This window comes from Aethalodelphis obliquidens, unplaced genomic scaffold (assembly GCF_003676395.1).
Source record: "Aethalodelphis obliquidens isolate GAN/ISIS:26980383/991018 unplaced genomic scaffold, ASM367639v1 scaffold6, whole genome shotgun sequence".
In the NCBI taxonomy this organism is placed as follows: Eukaryota; Metazoa; Chordata; class Mammalia; order Artiodactyla; family Delphinidae; genus Aethalodelphis; species Aethalodelphis obliquidens.
Window position 1 is genome coordinate 2,343,602 of NW_020837950.1, and position 21,981 is coordinate 2,365,582.

Consider the following 21,981-nt stretch of genomic DNA (forward strand, 5'->3'; position numbering starts at 1 on the left):
ATAGACAGGATCAAAGATGAGCTAGGTGCCAGTCATCTTTAAGCCAAATGCTGGTTCTGAGAACTAACGACCTCAAATAATGTTTGAAACTAGAATTTTCTATTGGTTTCATTAAAACCATAATACAGAGTCCTACTAGAACGTCACTAAAGTAAATTAAACAGGATTGGTTTAATTTCTGGTTAAACTAAAGACAAAAATGCTAAAACCTTAGCATAATTTAAAATTATATATATATCTCATTTATTGAAATATAAAGATCTTCATTTACACGTTTTAAAACAAAAACATGAACGGGGCAATTTGTAATACAATTGTATCGGTAGACTCTTCCTATCGAGTTAGTTCTCCAACATTCACCACACCACCGTTTTGGGAACATTTACGTATTTTTCTCTTTATTATTTCTAAAATATAAATTTTGGACATTCAAAAGTGCAACAGTTAATGTGCCTGTGGGGAATATCACAGTTAAAAAAATATAAACAAAGGCAGTGATACAGCTTGTCATAAATGTTTTGGCAGTATTCTCCAAGTCTATATAGAAATACATATATACATATTGATGTATAACATCATTTTATCTCACGTCCCTCTTCACAAAAATAGGACCATTTTGTACAGATTGGCAGACCACATTTTAAGGACATAATCAATCATTTAAAAAGTCACAAATTGTGTTTCTCAGGCCAACTTTGATTGTCTTCATAAAAATAGAAAGCAGGAAGGATTGACAAATTTTCATCTGGGGTCTTTGCAGGAGGCCAGAAAGGAAACAAATCTGTCATACACTGAAAACGCTATTTAAGAGAGAAAAAAAAAAAAAAAAAATGCAGCCACATACAAACTCAGGTGACAGCATTCGTCAGGACTAGATCCTGCTGGTCTGAGAATTTTCATCCAGCCTCATGATGTCATGCAAGACTCAAAGGACATCAAAATGCAAAGCACCAACAAAAGGAGGCTGTATGATAAACAGGGAGCGATAAACAGAGTGCTTGAGCTGTGATCCTAGAAACACAAACGTATTTCAAGTCTAATTGGCTCTACAGAACCTAGTCAGGTTTTCTTTTTAAATTGGCCAATCTGGCTCAGTCTTCACACTTACCATGAAAAAGGTGGGGCTTGCATTGAGATTACACCAGTAGGTAGTCAAGTACCTTGTTATTGCTTCTACATCTTCCAAAGCATCACCTGCCACGAGTACGCACAGTGATTGCAGTAATCACAGCCCATGTTTCATTCATATGGTGTCAGCAATTAAGTGGTATTGCACAGAATGCCAATGAACCCACAACAACCGGTTTGACAATCTGGATGGATGTGACAATCTGTCCTCCCCTCTAACCCCCAAATATCAGTAAAACTTAAAAAAATTTTTTTCACCAAAATAGTGACCTGGTCATACAGAGACTTGGTACACTGAATTGCATCATTTTTGTACATGCCTTTTGGCGGGAAACTGGTGGGGAGGGGGTTCAGTTCCCCATGCAGTGAGATCTACTAAACCAATACTTGGCTTGCTCAGTCTCAGCTAAGACTGTGATGTTAAATTAAGTGTGGCAATTGCCAGATATATGGCATTAAATGTCACTGACCCAGAGCCAAAGATTTAAATGGAGGCTTCCTACGTGGTTGATTTCTATTTCCAATTATTTTTTTCCCATGGCAACTTCCTGTCATCTACGCCGGTGTTCCCCAAATCTGGCTGATCAGAACAGCCAGGATGTTTATAAAAATACAGGTCTCTGCTCCCCCAGACCTAATTAATTCAGAATCTCTCAGATGGGTACATAGAATCTCATGATTCTGGTTGCCGGTTCCATATGGGGACCAAGGATCCAGGCTATGGCATACACAGCCTTCACTAAACAATGCCTTTATTGTCTCAGAGCTCCAAACTATTCCTCCTGGGGGTAAGGAAGGGGGCTCCTGTTCAGGGCATCCTTCTGACTTTTTCAGGGTTCGCAGAATTTAAAATATCTATGTGTTGAGATCCACCAGAATTATCACCAGGCATGAAAAAAAAATCTCTGCAAATCCAGTCTTTTTGCTGATGATTACTTTTTCCACTGGGTAATAATATGAGAAGTCATGTTAGGCAGAGACTCATGCCTTAATATTGAGAACATTTAGGATTTAGGGGTTTTGTTTATTTATTCCAAATCGCATTACTTCAAAGGGCAGTTAATTGCTTTTAGTACAATGGATTAGGGAACTATTCAGTACATAGTTAAAAACTCTGACTTGCTGGAAGACACTACTCTTACTTTGTTCTCTATGTTCAACTAAATTTAATCCACTAAAGCTATAACCATATTTTATAGAGAAACATGTTATTTAATATAAATGTCAAAAACTGTCAAACTTGTCACCTACTTAGTAAGGATTTTTTTTAAATTGTGCTTTTTCTGTAGGGAAAACGTGTTACATATTACACATTTAGCGTTACTGATAACAGTAGCATTATTATAAACGTAGATTACAATATGAAAATGAGTTGTTGGGCTTATAAATGACCCAAATCTAATAAACAAAGTTGGTTAATTATTATCTTTTATCTCAACACTAAAAAAAAAAAATGTAAAATGCTATAGTACCAGTACCTTTTAAGGTTCAAAAGTGGTTTTGCATGTACTTCATAAGAAAGTCCAACAGCAGCTGATACCAGGTTTCAAGCATGAAGTACATGGGTGGACTGAGTGGTCTCTCCAGAAGTCCAGAGAAGATAGTTAATACAAATCAAAACACATCCTTGGTTAGAGTTATTTACATAATTACAACGCTGGAGTTTTGTTGCAGTAAAAGTTGTGTACGTTGGAATCTCACCAATGCCCCTGAATCGCAAAGTTTGTCTCCTGTGGCCCGTTATTTCCTTGTCCATCTACCTCCATACTTCACATGCCAATGAGATGCTACTGAAGCATTGCCAGAGGCCACAACAAAAAAGTTCATTTCAGAATATCCCATTCATTCGTATTTAGAAGGTTCCCTGAGGCCCTTGGCTGGGAACTTCTCTTTACACATCATCCAAGTCCTCCCCTCAAACTCTGCATTGCAGTAAAGTGGTTTTCTTAAAAGGATCCAAGTTGGTTCCAGGAGTGGAAGGTCCCCTCCGAATCTGCCAGTTACAGGAAGCTGTCTTCCACCAGGTCCGAGGAGTCTATGCCAATGTCGTCCATCATGTCGATGTCCTCGATGGTCTCATCCTCTCTCTTGATGAAGGTAGAACTGCTGGAACCTGTCTCAATGGCACTCTCTTCAGAGGTCTGCGAGCTGGAGAGGGGAAAGAATAGAAAAGATCACAGTCAGACCAACTAGACCATGGGGGCATTTCCAAGGTGGCCCCCCCAAAGGCAAAGGAGCTCTTCCTGCAACATCCTTTGGCATTCAAACCCAGGCTACCCAGCTGGGCAAGATTTTGCCACCAAGCCAGACGCAGCCCCCATCACACTGCAGTGGGCCGTATGGAAAACCCAGATCCACAGGTCATCTCCACACTTCAGCTTCCCTTCTCTTCTGCCAGATCTTCCATCAAAGTTGCTAACAAGCTGTGACAATTTCTATTTTCCCTACTCAACCCCAGTGGAAGAGAAAAGAAGCAATGCCCGATCAAAAGGCCTGGGGAAGAAAAAGCAGAGGGATGAAATTGGGGCAAAGTGCAGCCGGGTCAGTCACTTGCTAGCCCTGAAAGCTCCTGAACGTCCAAACTGTGATCTCAGGATTTCACCCCACGCCCCAGGAATGCCCTCCTTCCCCTCCTCTTACATCCAATCCCCCCTTGAGTCCTAAAGGCCCAGGTGAAGGCTCTTTACTTACTAGAGTGGCGTCTGAGAAGGGAGTTCTAGAGTCAGACAGCCTTAGATGTGGAATGGTCCACCACTTACCAGCTGTGGGACTTCACACAAGTCCCTTAACCTCCTGAACTTGTTCCCTTGCCTATAAAATGAGATGACAACAGTGCCTGACAATATTCCTGCTTGTTAGGGAGATTAAATACAGCAGTAAGGCAATAACCATACAGCACTGAGTAGAGTACCTAGCACATAATAAGTGCTCGATAAATGTTAGTTATGATTATTGTTGCTGTTATCCAAACTCTGAATTTGAATAGGGCCCGGATATTAGATGATATCAAGGAATAGTTGTCAATTTTCTCATGTGTGGTCATGCTATTATGGTTATGTAGGAGAGTCTCCTTATTCTTAGGAGATGTGTGCTGGAATTTCAAATGATTTTGTTTCAGGTGACTTAGCAAGAAAAAAAAGTATGAGTGTATATTTGTGATACACACAACACCTACCATATATATGTATATTATATATATAATATACAGGTAAAGCAAATGTGATACAGTGTTAACAACAGCTAAATCTAAGTGGTAGATATATTCTTACAATTTTTCTGGACACTTAAAATTTTTCACAAAAATTTTTAGAAAATATTCTCTAGGGTCTCCAGACTGTCACTATTGCCTGTCTTCCCTTCTCTGAACTCTTACTCTCTTACTGTTATCCTGCCCTGTGTTGCTGAATTTTCACGTATGTCTTTTAGCTCCAAGCAGATTATCACCTGCTGATAGGCAGGACCACAGCTTCACCTCCTCATGGCGAGGCTGCAGCACCATGCTACACACACGGCATAGAAGCCATACCATCAGCTGGGTGGCCACATGACGGAGTCTCGCACGTGCATACCAAAAAAGAGGCTCTCTCCCCTCCTTTCCGTATCAGTTTCCAAGCAGAGAACCAAGCCTGGCCAATAGAAGCCCACGGGAAACAGTCTGCTACCCTCCACCGTGGGGCCCCGGTGGCCCAGAGAGCTCTTAGAACCTATGGGGCTACTGGACTGAGTTCCCCTTCATAACCCTCCAGATTGGGCCCTTCCTTAAGACTGAGCTTTTCCTAGTCTGTACTCCACCTTCCCTCCCCACTTATACCCTGGTCCTAAAACCTCACTGTGAATCCCAGTCCACTTGGCTGGTCTTAATAACCATCTAGTCCTGGCAGCCTCTCTCCCCAAGAGGCCAAACCCAGTTCCTGGGACCTTGGCCAATGGCTGGACTGTGGGCACAGAAGAAGCTAGCTTCCACCAAGACTCAGCACCACATCATCCTTGCTGCTCATCAGGCTTCACGGATGGGGGTTCCTAATGCTGATGACTGGGCTTATTTCTGGTTCCCAAGCCACAGTGCTCATCTTGTAGCCCAGGACCTGACTCCTGATAGGCTCTGACCTAGCATCCCCAAGTCCTCTACAGCAAGGCCCTTTCTTTCTCAGGCCCACTCGCCTCCCAAGGCCAAGCATCCTGAGCCTGAGGAGGGTGTTCCACAAGACCACCATGCTCACTCCTGCCTGCCTACACCCAGAGCATCCCAGATCTGGAATCTCCCATCTTTTATGGGCTGAATTGTATCCCACCGAAGTCATATGTTGAAGCCCCAACCCCCAATGTGAAAAATGTGGAGACAGGGCCTTTAAGGAGGTAATTAAGGTTAAATGAAGTCATAAGGATGGGGCCCTAGCCCAGTAGGATTGGTGTCCTTATAAGAAGAGACACCAGAGATGCACACACAGAAAAAGCCCATGTGAGGACACAGCAAGAAGGTGGCCATGTGCAAGCCAAGGAGAGAGGCCTTGGGAGAAACCAAACCTGCCAACACCTTGATCTTGAATTTCCAGCTTCCAGAACTGTGAGAAATTCCTGTTGTTTAAGCCCCTTAGTCTGTGGTACTGTGTTAAGGCAGCACAAGCTAAGACACTCACCATCTCAGCCCACCTGTCAGGGCCACAGTCTCGCTGACCTAGTGTAATCATTTGGGACATACTTTGTGTGATTCAGAGAAAACCAAATGTATCACCCTTACAGAAGTCCCAGTTTTTTAATACAACAACTACCTACCAACTAGAATTGCTCTCTCTGTGGAATACATGTCAAATTCTGAAGTCCAGCCTTGTGTACCCCTAGAACATTTCTTGGCACCTTTCTTATGTTATTTATCCCAAAGTGATTTTCTAACTTTATTTAGAAGCAGAACCCTTTTTTACAGTTGAAATATTCAGGGCCCTCAAACACAAAGTAACCAAATGGATGACAGATCTGGGGTATAGTGAGCACTCCAAGACCCACTGTTCAACCTTCTTCCCACCCCCAAGAAGTATCACAAAAACTACCCAAAACTTGGAGAAACAGTGTTTACTAAAGGAACATAAACACCTTTAAAAATTGTTCTGAGCAGAGGATAAACAGAAAGGTAAGTCAGACAGCTCACTTTTTCCCATCTCCAAATCGCATCACAAAAACAAATAAAAACTATATTTTTTAAATTACCTGGTGCATACACATAAACAAGGGCTGTCTATATCTTACACCTAAATTGGTTGAGAGAGGTCACAGTTATAAGCCTCCAAAATAATAATGTCATGTGCTTCTGCCTAAATATTTATATGTATTCAACTGAATGAGAAAGAGACAGCAATATCCTGAATGAAGAGAGAAAGAGAGAAACTCATAAGCAACTTGGACCTTGAACTTGGGGCCACTATCACCACCTACCTTCTCCTGCCTCTGTCCAAGGGTTATGCAAAGAGAGCAAGGAAGTGGGGCATGGCCCCTCCCCCTGGACCATACAAACCAATGGTTCTAGTGCTGGCTGTGCATTAGCATCACGTTGGTAATAAATTAATGGGTCTAGGTATGATCACCAGTGGCTGCTACTGTCACAGAAAGAGACAACGGTACAGCAGGTACCTCCCGTACACCGCATCATCTTTGAAGCACACTTACCAAAAATCTACTGAGTCAGATCAAGCCTCTAGACTAACTACCAATTTCCAACAAATATAGGAGACAGAAGCATATGATAAAACTCACAACAGTAATGCAAGCAGCAAAATTCTGAATGTGGGAACTCTACAGGCAAAGGCTCTGGTTTTTACACAAACAATATGCAAGGGGGCTAAAAGAGGCAGAACGAACTTATAGAGCTCTATCAACCAAAGTCAAGGTGTGACTCTCATTTGGGTCTTGAACAAACTAAATGTAAACAAACTAAATGTAACAAACTAAATGTAAAATAATATTTATGAGAGAATCAAGGAAATTTGAACACTGACTGGATATCTGATGCTTTTAACTATTTATTGTCAATTTGGGGGGTGAAATAATGGTACTGTAGTTATTTTTAATAACTATAGTTATTTTTAAAAATAGAGCCCTTATCTTTTTGAGATGTATGCTGAAATATTATGGGTGAAATGATATGATGTCTAGGATCTGCTTCAAAATAATCCAGAGGGAAGTGGTAGAGGAGGAGTAGATATGGCTACGCAAGCAGACAAGTCATGGGTTCATCAACACTGAAGTCGAGTGGTGGGTACCTGACAGTTCACTATACTGTTTGAATTATGCACGTTAGAAATCTTCCATAATACAAAGTTAGAAAGAAAGAAAGAACAAATCAGCCAGAGAGTGCTTGTGCCTCACTCCCAGAGATTATCATTTGTTGGCCTGGGTGAGGCTTGTATAGCAGTAGTTATCAAATCTCCCCAGGTGGTTCCAACTTGCAGCCAGGGTTTAAAACCGCTGATGGGGACTTCCCTGGTGGCGCAGTGGTTAAGAATCCGCCTGCCAATGCTGGGAACATGGGTTTGAGCCCTGGGTGGGGAAGATCCCACATGCCGCGGAGCAACTAAGCCCGTGTGCCACAACTACTGAAACCCGCATGCCTAGAACCCGTGCTCCGCAACAAGAGAAGCCACCACAATGAGAAGCCCATGCACCACAATGAAGAGTAGCCCCCGCTCTCCACAATCAGAGAAATCCCAGGCACAACAACAAAGACCCAATGTAGCATGAATGAATGAATGAATAAATGAAACCACTGATGTAGCGTCAAATAGCCCAGTACAGCCCGCCTCTCAATTTTCTCCTCGGTTTGAATTAAGAAACTAAATAAGAAAACAGGAAGAAGGATTTCTCTGGCAGTCCAGTGGTTAAGACTCCAAGCTTCCACTGCAGGAGATGCGGGTTAGATCCCTGGTCGGGGAACTAAGATCCCACAAGATCCCACCCACATGCTGTGGGGCCAAAAAAGAAAAGAAAAAAGAAAAAAACCAGCAAGAGAGGCTTATATTATTTCAGTAATCATAGTTGCTGTGTCAGTTTGATCAAATTACTTGAGGACTTAGGTCAAAGGTTCTCCATCAGGGAAACATGTCCCTTCCTGCCCCAGACCTCCACCAGCTCCAGGGAGCAAATATAGGCAGTACACTCTTTGACATTGGTCTAAGCAATATGTTTTTGGACCTGTCTCTTCAGCCAAGAGCAACAACAACAAAAATAAACAAATGGGACCTGATCAAACCTTTTGCACAGCAAAGGAAACCAATAACAAAATGAAAAGGGAACGTACTGAATGAGAGAAGATATTTGCAAAAATATGTCTGATAAGGGATTAATAACCAAAATACATAAAGAACTCATATAACTCAATATCAAAAAACCCCAAACAATCCAATTAAAAATTGGGCAGAGGACCTGAATAGGCATTTTTCCAAAGAAGGCATACAGATGGTCAACAGGCACATGAAAAGATGCTCAACATCACTAATCATCAGGGAAATGCAAATCAAAACCACAATGAGATATCATGTCATGCCTGTCAGAATGGCTATCATCAAAAAGACAAGAAATAACAAGTGGTGGTGAGGATGTGGAAAAAAGAAAACCCTAGTACATTGTTAGTGGGAATGTAAATTGGTGCAACCACTATGGAAAACAATATGGAGGTTCCTCAAAAAATTAAAAATAGAACTACCATACGACACAGCAGTTCCACTTCTCGGTATTTATCCAAAGGAGATGAAAACACTAATTCGGAAAGATATGTGCACCCCAGTGTTCTTAACAGCATTATTTACAATAGCCATGATATGGAAGCAACCTAAGTGCCCATCAACCGACGAATGGATAAGGAAGATAGGTATATATACACAATGAAATACTCAGCCATAAAAAAGAATGAAATCTTGCCACTTGTGACAACGTGAATGGACCTGGAGGGTGTTACACTTAGTGAAATGAGTCAGAGACAAATACTGTATGTTTTCACGTATATGTGGAAGCTAAAAAAAGAAAACAAACAAAACAAAAACAGACTCACAGAGAACAAACTCGTGGTTACCAGAGGGGAGAGGGGCAAAGTAGGTGAATGGGATTAAAAGGTACAAACTACCAGTTATAAAATAAATAAATCACAGGGGGCTTCCCTGGTGGCGCAGTGGTTGGGAGTCCGCCTGCCAATGCAGGGGACACGGGTTCCTGACCCAGTCTGGGAAGATCCCACATGCTGCAGAGCGGCTGGGCCCGTGAGCCATGGCCGCTGAGCCTGTGCGTCCAGAGCCTGTGCTCCGCAACGGGAGAGGCCACAACAGTGAGAGGCCTGCGTACCGCAAAAAAATAAATCGCAGGGATGTAATATACAGCACATATAGGGAAATAATCTATAATTTATAATAACTTTGTATGGTGTATAATCTATAAAAATATCAAATCACTATGTTGTACACTTGACACTAATATAATATTGTAAGCCAACTATATTTGAGTAAAACAAAAAAAAATTTAAAGAATCATCTGGGAAGCATTTTCAAAACTAAACAGACCCCTGGGGGTTCTGCCACTGGCTTCCCCAGGACAGATTCAGCACTAGGAGGGCCTCACAATGGGGCAATGGCTCCTCCCCTTCAGGTGCGCTGGGGGAGGGGAGGGAAGAGAGCTCGGCGGGAAGCTGAGGTCTCGTGTCTACCTGTGTCTGTTCCTTTTGCCCAGGTCTTCCTCTTCAGGAACAGGGTCGATGTCAGGCAGAGGGATGATGTAGCCACTGTCTGCGCTCAGCCTCTGCTCGTCGAGGCCACCCTCCCAGTCCTTCAGCTTGTCCTCCTCGTTTTTGTAGGTGACGCCAATGTACGCATTGTCGGAGTCGACGCGCATACGTGCCACGGCGGGATGGTCACTCTTCAGGAAGTCCAGGTGGATCTTTTCATAACTCTGCAAATGTTCATTTCACATAGTTACTCAAGGGTTACTGATAGAACTGCAAAAAAGAACACAGATGCTCAGAGCTTACTATTTTTTAACTGTTGACAACTGAAGGAGAGTCAGGTGTTAACTGTTCCGCAGAGATGTGTAACATGAAGAAAGGGCCACCCGTGGCAGAGATCTCCTGCTGGTGGGTCTTGAGATACCAAGAACCCCTTCTCAGTCAGTAGCTACAACTGCGTCCCCAAACACACACACTCCCTTCTCTGGGACTAGCATGGACCCTTCTGGTCCCCATCACACAGTCTCTCCAGGGCTTGGATGAGTCCCAATAAGAGGTGAACAGGGCTTCCACTGGGAGCACCATACCAGAAGTCTTCCTAATCCCCAAACACTGGAGAAATGTAATTCAAAACTTAGGGACCATTGATCTAAAAAAGACCCCATTTTCAACAATAGTTCCAGTCTGTTCCCATCAACACAATTTCACCAACCAGAGTGTCTCTGACTTTCCTATCGTTAATTTCCTTCCTTCCTTCTGCCTCACTTATGGCAGTTGTAAGGGGCAGTGAGATAATCGATAAACAAAAGTATTTAACTTCCAGTTCAGCTAACACTGCTCTTCCTCGAGAAGAAGGAAGAGAAGCAATAAGTATGGAAAACCTACATGGTGACTGAATCTAAGAAACTGAGTTTATTCCACAAGTGTGTCTGGGCTTCCTTCTCAGCATCTCAGCAAAAATTTGTTTCATTCATTACCGTATCCTGCTTGGTTCCATGAAATTACATTTGTTCCTTTGAACAATGCTTCCTATTCCACAAAAAACCAGCTGGAGCCACAGATAACAGCTGAGGTTGTTCCTTCCAGTCGGCTGGTAAAAGCCAATTTCGCGTGGATTTAAGTGCATTCAAATTAGCGATTTAATGGCTGTGGGTGCTCTGAGACTTCTAACTGCACAGTAGCTTCAGATACTCAAGCATATGGAGAATGAAGTGCTTACAGGTGTCGCACACTCAGGATGAAAGGGAGCCGTGCAGGAAGAGGAGGGTTTCTACTCATCATTGCTACCAAGGGCCCAGGGAGCACTCCCTGAAGCCCCGGCCACTGGATCACACCATCTTTTTCCTCCTTTGAAAATGCTCCTTTAACATAGTGTTGAACAGTACTGCTCTCCTGTGCAATGACCGGCTGTTGTCTCCTCCCTTTGCCCATTCCTTTCCACTCACCCATCTTAAGAGGCTCAGACAAACCTTTTTATATTGTCCAGGCAGCAGATTCTCCACAATCTCACTCAGGTGGTAAAAGGAGGGTCTCTTCTCTGGCTCACTGTTCCAGCACTTCACCATGATCTCGTAGCTGGAGAAGCACAGGACTCACAGTGGGCACAGGGAGGAACGTCAGGGCACCCCCTACCCCCATAGACCCACCGGGCATGAACACAGGCCCACGGGATAGCAAGGGGGGCTCACACTTCACTGGTGGCGTGGTCGGGCTTGGCCATCCGGTACCCACTCTTGATCTTATTGTAGAAAGTAGAATCCACCACCATGCCAGGGTAGGGCGTACCACCTGAGGACCCAAGAAGAAAACGACCAGGACTGACGAGTGTGTGGTACACTGTTGAAACACTTGGCACTTTTAGAAAATGTTTGGGGATCCCCGCCTTGAAGTAGCGGTTCTTCCAAAGAAATTAAGTGTTATCATCTGCTTGATTTCACAGCCTTGCCCAATGGAAAGTCATTTCCATCAGAAATGTTCAAATAATTAAGGCAGCAGTCTTGAAATGTCTAGATAATTCTCTGTTTGTCACAGAATACGAGACTCAGTTAGGCCACACACTTGGGTGACCCACAGTGACATCTCTGGAGGGATGAACTAGGGTCGAAAAAGGAGAACGGGCAGGGAAAGCCCTTTACTGTCACATCAGGACAATAGTGGATTCATGAAACATTTCCCATTTTTGTGGCCAAGGCCAGGTCAAGTTTAGTTTCCTTCCAAAACTACTCCAGGACTCCTCTGTTCTCTGAGCTTCCATTACAATTTTAAATCAGGAACACACAGCTTATCATTAAATGTGTAAGCTTCACCTCCCCAGGTGAACTGTCTGGAAGTCAGGGGTGTGAATCACCCCCTCGCAGGGCCCTCACCTGGTAGCTCGGGGCACCTGTATTCTTCAGGAACCGGTGCCTGACTTACTGAATGACTAGAAGGTTTCTCTCCTCCAGAATGATGACCAGGAAGGGAGTCACTATTCCCCTTCCCTCACTGCACTGCTTTCACTGAGTGTCCACCACCATGAGGTGAGGGAGGGCGAATCCCCACTGGTGAACCCACTTAACCCAAAGTCCAAGGTGAAGAAGCAGCGGGTGAGTGAATGTCATCATGAGCATTTCCAGCAGGAGACGGTCCCTCTGATGTAGCTCAGAGGAGAAGGGGGGCAAAGGCCAGGGGTGAGGGCACAGTTCCCCAAGACCCCTTCTCGGTCTGCTCGGAAACACACTAGCCATCGTAAGTGCACAACGTGTGAATCGGCTGCAGTGCACCTGACCCACACTAGGTATCTTAACACTGTTTACATCCTGGAGCTTGGCAAACACAGCATCTCCCTTCCAGTGCTGTTCCAGAACAACCCAAACAAGCAGAGATGTCAGGCCCATACCGAGGGAAAAGATCTCCCAGAGAAGAATGCCGTAAGACCAGACGTCGCTCAGTGTGGTGTAGAGGTTGTCGAAGATGCTCTCGGGAGCCATCCACTTCACCGGGAGAAAGGTCTGCAGGGAAGCGGGGAGGACGTTAAAGCCAGCAGATGCAGCTATGATCTACGGCAGCAGGAATAGAAAGGGGTCCTCTCTGGGCTAATAGCTTGCACTGGCAACCTTGCCCCACAGGAGCGTCTCTTTAGTTCACTTCTGTACTCTCGGCACCCAGAAGAGTGCCTGCCACCTAGTGGGTGCTCAATACGTATTTAATGAATGATGGATGGTCACTGCTGCCTCTTACCCTTCCAAGGAATAACATGCCAAGATATTTAATCCTGAAAGTCTACCCCAAAAGCGTGAGCCCTGAATGGACCTGTCCCCTATTTTCAGGTCTTCCTAGGAACGAAATTAAGAACAGACCTAGTGACCCGAGAGCCAATTACATTTTTGAACTATAAGAAATAGTGGGGAGAAGGTTCAAGTGTAGGACAGAACGACTATCTTTAAGGAAACTGCGCCTCTAAGATGTATTAACTCAAATGGTTTTAACATTTTAGGGGTCGTAGACACCATTTGAAAATTTGATAAAAGAGGTGCTCTCCTTGGAAATAAATGCACAACTTACGTATTAATGACTAACACTTACGGGCTGCTTTGTATGTGCCAGGCACTGTCCTAAGCATTTTACATGAATCCAGTGATCTAATACTCTGCAGCAACTCAGGAGATAGGTACTAATGTCACTTCCCTGATACAGACAGGGAAACCGAGGTACAGAATGGCCAAGTAACTTGCCCCAAGTTCCCACACTAGTAGGTGCTGGAGATGGTGCTCACACCCAGGGAGTCTGTCTGTAGAGCCTGTGCTTTTCATACTGACCCCTGGAGCCCATTCATGAATGTCATGGACTCTGTGTTAAAAATCTGGGCACTGAATGGCTGGAAGCAACACCTGCTTTCAGAGATGCAAGTGAGGGAGGGCGAGCATGCCAAACAAGGTGAGAGCACGTACGCTGCCTTTTGACACATAGTTCGAATCATGCATGATGTCTCTGGCCAGGCCAAAGTCACAGATCTTCACGATTTTCCCTTGCGCCAGGAGGACATTGCGAGCGGCCAGGTCCCGGTGGACACACTGCGCAGAAAGGGAAGAAATGACGGGGAGTGTCAGTCCACCTGCGCTAGACAGCATCACCCCTGCAAGACTGGCCACTTCACGGGGGCGCTTGGAGCTGCCTGGCACACAGCCTCAGGGAGGCTGTCCTGGCATAAAGAGCTCCCCTCTCTCAGGCTCTCATCCCAGTCCCTCCCGAGAGGGACAATGCTCTGGAGAAAAGTAGACACCTGATCCTGTTGGATGCCCCGCTCTGCTTTGGGGATGAGGAAGAGAGAAGCAGCCATTGCTACAGGCTTCTCCACGATCTCCCTTCCACGCTCACCTTGCTCAGATCTGTGGCCTGGGTCTAAAGAAGTCTCTGTCCCCTGAATACACTTACATTTTTTGAAGCCAAAAACTCCATTCCTCGGGCAACTTGATAGGTAAAGCTCAACAAATCCAACAAAGTAAGGCCTTCTGAGTTATCATCCGAAAGGAGGTTTTTGACTTCTGAGTCTGCAGGAAAGGAATTAAGTGTGTTGGTGCTGGCGGACAGCATGAAACATCACCCACCTTGATACTCCCGAAGGGCTGGGCCACTCGTCAGACTGCGGAGGCTTGTCCAAAGAACACACTTAAGATCATTTTGTTATAGTTTCTAAACCTCACAGGGGTGTGTGTAAAATATGCAAAAGTGCTCTCTTTAAAAAGAAATACATCTGTAGAAACATATACCTGGTTTAAGTATATATATAAGTATATATGATTCCATAAGGACCAGTATCATGCGTTCTCACACATATTTTGTTGTTTGCCTCCCAAATTTCTTTTTTCAATCTTAGTTAGCAAATCACCTCAGCCACTTTAAACACACACACACACACACACACACACACACACACACACACACAAATTTTCCGTGAGGAATGTACACGAGGGCTCTTTGAAAAAGCAGCTTCTAGGAATTGCTTTTTTTTTCTTTTTAAAGCCACCTTCATAGTACTTGGCTTACTTTGTGAATAAAATTAGCCACCAGTCCAACTAGAGATAGCGATCTTAAAGGTCAGTGCCAAAGACTTCGCGCGTAGTTCCCTTTCTTTGTAACTTGTCCACTTTCCCCAGTTGGTCCCTTCTGGAAGGGTCCCAGGGTTTTCGAGGAAGGAGGCAATCTAGGCCAGCAGTTCTCAGCACTTTTTGAAAAAGTTCAGGCATGTGAAGAGTAGCTGCAGCCCTTCACATTTTTCCAGCCAGAAAGCAATGGTCTGCCTGCCAACTGGGCCTGGGTTGAGCATGAATCAGGTTCCCCTGACATCTACAGCCACGTCCAGCCTGGGAAGCAACGTAAACTATTTTTAACAATACAGGAGGGGAGAGGAAGGACTGGTTCCGACAAGTCTCACTGGCTAATCTTTTAAAAGGGCTTGGAAGTTTACCCAGTTGGCAATGAGATGTGAATGGACCTTGGAGCTGCAGGAGTGGAAAATATTATTCTGTACTGCGCTTTGCAGAACAAGCACATTCTTTTTTTAATGACTGTACCTTTCACTTAAGAACCCTGAAAGCATCCAGAGTACAGTAATGATTTTCAAAACAATTTCCATGACAGCTCAACACCTTTTTGCAGGGACCAACGGGAGGTCTCAGTCCCGGTAATACAAGATTATGGAACAAGGCATCGTCAGATCTATCTAGCAGCCTCCTCCCCGCTCCAAGCCTGTGATGAGAGTAGAAGCCTGGAAGGACCACCCCCAGCAGATGTGGGGTGGTCCATCTGCTATGGGCATCAGATAGGCTCCCTGGAGTTTACAAATCAGTTCAACCCTGCCACATGCTCATCTGCTCTGAAAACAAACGGATCTTCCTTGAAACAACATTCAGTAGAAAAACCCAACACCCTTGTCAGAAAATATAACCTCAAGTTGTCCACTTTCCAGTTTCTAACACAAACTGGATATTAGCAAAGCTAAAAACAAGGGCTATTGAACTCACAGATATTAGAGATTTATATAATTAAATTAAAAAAATATATTAGGAACCAATATAAGATTGCCAGCTTTTAATTGTTCCAAGTAAGGGTACTGAGAAAAAACATCAACTACCACCATACTTTCATTTGAAGAAGAAAAAAAAAAAGTCATGCTAACACCAAAAAATGAATATCATTATGTCAGAATAAACAATTCTTTAAAATGACGACATTTTAAAATGTACATTACAGGGATATAATGTACAACATGATCAATATAATTAACACTGCTGTATAGTATATATGCAAGTTAAGAGAGTAAATACTAAGAATTCTCATCACAAGGAAAACAATCTTTTTCTTTTATTTTGCATCTGTGTGAGATGACGGATGTTCACTACGCTCACTGTGGTGATCATTTCATGATGTTTGTAAGTCAGATCATTATGCTGTGCACCTTAAACTTACACAGTCCTGTATCTCAGTTATATCTGAATAAAACTGGACAGAAAGATAAAATTAATAACATAAAATAATTACATTTAAAGTCTGAAAAATTTATTACATGAGGTCTATCTTTATTCTTTTTCTTTTTTCAATCCACAGGCCACAGACCTTCAAAAACATGTCCTAGACTCAGGTGTGCAGATCTGCAGTTAGGAACCATGTGGCCTGGCGGTCCTACTTAGCCTGCTCAGCATCTTCTGAGTATTTTAGGTATCATACTAAACCACCGGAAGATCACAACACCCAAAGCGTAAGCAAAGACGCCTTTACCTAACATGGATTTCTTCTTATATGAGGCTGGGCGATCATACAGCGCTCTCTGGATGTCTGAGTACTTAGAAACCTCTTTCCTTTCCAGCATGGGGACATACTGTGTAGTGTCAGCTTGCTTCATGTCCATGTAGTCACCGTTGTTTTCAAAAGATAAAATAACGTAACTGTAGAAACAGAAAAAGAAACCTTAACCAGGCTGTCCTCTGGAGTGATCGCCCGACATTCAGTAGATGACAACTAGGTACCCACCACCTGCGAGGCAGTGGTGGCCATGGGGGCGGCACAGGGAACGAAAGCACAACCACCCATACCCTTCACGAGGGTGGTCCAGTCGGGGGGATGAGCATCAATCAATGATCACACAAACCCATGGACCATCTCAACTCAGCTGTGTCTGTCTTTATTCTGTTTTTCAGTTCACGGGCCACAAACCTGCACCCCATGACCAAGTGGCTTGGGCAGACAAATCCTGCTACTCAATACATTTAGCACCAATCTGGTGTCCATTGAGTAAATTAATATGAAGTGAACTCACGTCCTTTCTGATCTTACGGACCTTCGTATCTACAGAGATCTTTTTAGCCACTTTAGACTTCTGCAGTGGGGACTAATAGGCACAGGGTTCAGCAAGGACCAGTATCTCAAACTTAGAAGTTTCTCACAAGGTACGAGTACTGGGGCATCCCTGGCCAGAGATGCATTTAGAGGTCTTAAGTAGAACACACATAAACAGCAAACTGGTTCCCAGAACTATTCCAACCCTCACTCTCATTCAAACCTATCAGCAAACCTATCCCCAAAATGATATCCTGGTTCAAAACATCTGCAGACATCAGGTATCGCTCAGCATCATGTTACAGGATGATGGAGCAGGGTAGTTGACTCTAAGTCTTGCTACCTCCTGGCACTGAATCTGCAGACACGGCCTCTATCAGGACATGGGTTCTCCCCACTGGTGAAGCTCATAAGACGACGGTTCACAATAGCGTCTCTCTTCGCACCTACCTTCGGGTGCTTTCGTCAGCAGGGTTCAATCCAAAAATGTCCAGCTCTTTCTTGGGCTTCTCTGGGTGGCGGCTCAAGAAGCTGTCCCTATTCTTATGCAAATAGTTGACCAAATCCCCGTAGAAGCAGTACTCAGTGATGATGTAAATGGGGCCTGTGGGGTCCAAAACCAGTTGGAGGTGAGCATGAAAGTGAAGAACAGAAGGGCCATGAATTACACTGTGTCTACACTGCTAAGAGACGCTGCTCGAGAACGGTGAGCTTCCCTCAATAGAATCTAGTCAACAGCTCCATTCAAGGGACTTATATTTGCTGGCGTGTTTGGGCATTTAAAAGCCTAGACAGTCTTCACAACCGTAGTGTTCTATGAAAATCCTCACTCTCAGGTGAGCAAGCCTACCTGACTTGGTGCAGGCTCCCAGCAAGTTCACAATGTTTAAATGCGGCCCCAGGTGGGTCATTATCTTCAGTTCAGACATGAGAGCTTGTTTTTCACTGGATCTGGCTGTGGCTGTTGAAGAAATAAATCACGTATCGGTTCAACTAAACTATTTACTACCCAGAAAAAGCCCAAAACATGGCTAACCCTACGACTGGACATCATTTTACTTAACAACAGTCTAAAAGAGAAACAGGGACTCAGTCTAGATGCTAATAACTAATCCCTAGGCTTCAGGGTAAAAAGACGCCACTACAAATAACTCTCGATTTTCCAACATATAGGCAACAAGAACAATCTAAATAAAACTAACTGACAAAACAGTCTAAATATGCCTAAAACCTAGAGTCAAAAGAACCAAGATCTAGTCCTAAACTTTCATTTACTGGCTGTGTGATTTTGAGCAATTTACTTAATATCTCCATGTTCAAAAAATCCCCAGAAAGGGGCACTTACGTTTTAGCATCTTCACTGCTACCTTCATGACAGGTTGGGATCGACTTAATCCATAGGCAGTTCCTTCAACCACTTTCCCAAATGCACCAGAGCCCAGGATACGACCTGTGGGCAACCAGCACCATCAACACATGCAGAATCAGGCATCTCGTCAGCTTCATTTACCGCGGCCAGCGCTCATGGGTACACAGCTGGGCGGTGTTTCTCCCATATGGAGGAAGCATAATGATTCCTCCGAGTCATCATGTCAAAACCGGAACTGAGCCCACAGGGAAGGAAATTAGTATAACTGCTTTTGTCAAATAACGTTTGCAAAGGAAAGGAAAACACAGGCGGGAAGAAGGAGGGTGTAGCCCTCGCTGGTGTGAGCACTCTGTCTACCAGCTGGAGAACCGGGCCAAATCGTGGGCTCTGTGGTACTTGCTTTCTGTGGCTCTGGCCCAAACCTCCTGGTTCTCTACCCTTCTGTTTTCTGCACACAAACAGGGGCATCTTTTGCATCAATAAGCCTTTATCCACTGGCAATACTTCAGGATTCAAGACATCACGGATTCTAAGCAGTGATGAAGACAACTTCGGGCTGGCTCCCTTGCTGCCTGTTTCTTAGAAAGACTAGGAAGGGCAAAGGCTAAACGTGCCCTAGGAGCACAACACTTTGCCACACGCTGGGAGATACAAAATGAAATGGAAGCTCTGGTCCCCACTCTTAAAAGAGCTCACAGTCTAAAACAGATGTTTCTGCCAAGCCAGGGAAAGACTCGGCTCATAAAAGGGCACTAACAGCCAACACTGCCTGTGACTGCATGTCTGCACGGCTGGAAACTGTTCCTGGAAAGGTACTGCTTCCCTAGCAACTTGACAATACACAGAAGCAGAGAGACACAGGACTGCCTCTTGGTACGTTAGGGATGTTGCCCTTTTTCTCCATATTTTATTACTTTTTAACTTCCCTAAGCTCCTCATCCCTTTTTGTAAAACAAGGGAGAAAATATAATAAAGAAAGCTTAGTTCCCAGGTATGTATGTGAATAGGGTGTCTCGTTTGATTTCAGTTTAAGTAACTCTGTAAGAAGACCTAACTTGGCTGTATTTTGGAATGAGACAAGTGGATAATGTTAAAATGCCTTTGGCATCCTCTGAAGTACATACTGTTAGAATAGTCATGATGACACAACCTCTAGCTCTAACTTTCATTTGTCTTTGTCCTGTTTTCATTCAATCAGGATGTGATTTTAAAAAAACCAAAAAAAATCCCTTGGACTAAGCTTCATGTTCTTGGTCTCAGCCCAAGATTGAAATATTTGAAAAGTCTGTGATAAGCTGGCTTGATGATTTTTTCATGTTTGTTTTAAAAGAAACCTATATTTTTATATTCTATATTTTAAAGAAGTATCTAATAATCCTCAGAATGTACTGAGTCAAAATATATTTTCCGATTGTCCTCATTCATTTCTCATCTGTTCCTTTTTAGTTGTAGAACTTCGTCTCATTTTCAGTTGGTGTCATTTCCAAAGCAAAGCCACTTTGATGCGTAGCTTTGGCAGGCCTCCTCATATTCTCTTCTCCCTTTGTAAAATGTTCTTTAACCGTAATTTGCTAGGGAAGGAGGTAAAAACAAGTCATTGCTGTGATTCAATTAACTCATTTTCAAGAGAGAAAACTATTTCTGAAAGCCAATTTCTAATGCTTAGCTTTTGCTAAGCACAAGCGCAGATCCTTTATTCCTCCACAGGCCCGTAAAGAGTAAAGTTGCGTACAAATCAAAGGGAGTCTTGGGAGATCACCCCAGTAGGAGCTTACCAAGCACTAGTCCATCTCTTGGAAACTCCCATCTCGAGTCATAAGGCAGTTGCATCGGGTCCACATAAATATATTCATGTCCATCGGGGCTGATTGATTCAATGACCCTCCAACGAATTTCATACCTTGGTTTCTATAAATGACCAGGACAGGTAACTGGTGAATTACCAACGTCCGAATGTACCAAAGCTTAACCGCAGCAGCAGAATGACTGGACACAGTAGGATTCAATAACGTTCACTCATCATGTTGTTACTGAGCTCCTCCTCTGTGCCAAGCCCTGAACTAGGTTGCTCTTCTTCTTGTTCTTATTGGTTTCAAATAGTTTTAGTTCTTTAAAAAAAAAATCTACCTGTTTCCAAATGACAACCAGGACAATGAGTGAGATGATTACAATCACCAACAACACCAGGACTGCGGCCGCCACCGTGAGTTCAGAACGCAGAGCTAGAGGACCAGAGAGAGAGAGAGAGAGAGAGAGGCACGGTGGAGAACTTGCACAAACACGCGGGAGGGCAGGAAGGCAGGGTGGCTGTTTCTGGGCCAGAAATCTTTCACTACTGGTGGAGAAGCATAAGAGCCGCCAGGCTTATTTGGAGGATGGGCAAGACCATCTCTCAGTTATCTATATGCATGAAACTACTCCAGCTCTTCCCTTAGAAGTGAAAGGGACAAAATTCAGTTGGGAAGAAAATACTTTCCCCAAAGGTCCTCCAACATTAACCTTCTGGACAAAATATGAATTGGAATATAAATATTAATAAGTGAGATTGAGAGCTACCATTAGTAGCATAAGTTTAGAACGTAAGTTCAGAAAATCAAGTTCAGTTATTTTGAAAGGTTGCAGTTTACTTATATTGCTTTTGGCTTCATTGATTTTTTTTTTTTTTTAAGAATTCAACCTGTCTTAACTGTTATGAAGAGCAACAAGGAGGAAGACCCCTCTTCCCCATCCTCCATCCCCACATGCTCAGACCAAAGAGACTATACGGCTAGACAATCAAAATGCCTAGGGGCCTCTGCACAATGCGGTTTGGGATTTGAATCTGAAAGAAAGGGCTCCCACAGAGATGCCCAGAGAAGGCCCGTTAAGAGCATCCGGAGCTGAATTTCCACCGAGGGACCTTCATTCCTACGGGACCCCATCTGGGATTCAAAGTTCCGCTTGGGAGAGGAAGGGCTCGGCTGCTGACTTGGCGTCGTCCTGACCCACGAGCTACTCACTGGGAGCCACCAACTTCAGCTCTCGGCTCTCCACCCCGAGGAGATTCTTAGCCAGACATCGTACTGCAATGGTCTCCTCCACTTTGGCGAATGTCACTTGGCCCTCCACCATGCTCCTGTCTCGGGGGTGGACCTCCGTGATGATGTTTGAGACATTGTTGGCCAAAATCGTCCATGAAGTTTCGTTATTACATCTGGAGACAGAGAAAAAGGGTATAGGTATAGAGCCAATTACGGGGAGTCGTGGGGGTGGGTGGAGCAGTGAGAATCATCTAAGATGGCAAGCAGCCCTGACTTTGTCTGCATTTGGGGGGCTACAGGTCAATTTTCTTATTTTATGTGCAGATTAACATTCAACACCTTGTTCTCCAAGAGAGAATAAGCTACATGTGGGTATTTAAAAGTTAACTGGTTATGAGGACAAGGCAGAGATAAACAAGTTCAATCCAACAGAACTACCCATCCCAAGCCTTGAA

The 21,981-nt window shown here is 43.9% G+C and overlaps 1 protein-coding gene across 1 annotated transcript in view; it reads right to left on the reverse strand.

Annotated features, from left to right (window-relative positions):
* Positions 1-219: 219 nt before the first annotated feature.
* PDGFRA (platelet derived growth factor receptor alpha) overlaps positions 220-21,981 on the reverse strand; it is a 45,987-nt gene continuing 24,225 nt past the window's right edge. The window contains exons 10-23 of the mRNA XM_027102931.1: positions 21,506-21,699; positions 20,634-20,728; positions 20,282-20,414; positions 18,483-18,587; positions 17,988-18,098; positions 17,588-17,741; positions 16,580-16,746; positions 14,237-14,352; positions 13,753-13,875; positions 12,702-12,813; positions 11,512-11,611; positions 11,293-11,398; positions 9,809-10,050; positions 220-3,276 (exon numbers count right to left, since the gene is read on the reverse strand). Coding sequence (XP_026958732.1) covers positions 3,129-3,276; positions 9,809-10,050; positions 11,293-11,398; positions 11,512-11,611; positions 12,702-12,813; positions 13,753-13,875; positions 14,237-14,352; positions 16,580-16,746; positions 17,588-17,741; positions 17,988-18,098; positions 18,483-18,587; positions 20,282-20,414; positions 20,634-20,728; positions 21,506-21,699 — 1,906 coding nt within the window. The 3' untranslated portion in view covers positions 220-3,128. The remainder of the gene's footprint in view (positions 3,277-9,808; positions 10,051-11,292; positions 11,399-11,511; positions 11,612-12,701; positions 12,814-13,752; positions 13,876-14,236; positions 14,353-16,579; positions 16,747-17,587; positions 17,742-17,987; positions 18,099-18,482; positions 18,588-20,281; positions 20,415-20,633; positions 20,729-21,505; positions 21,700-21,981) is intronic.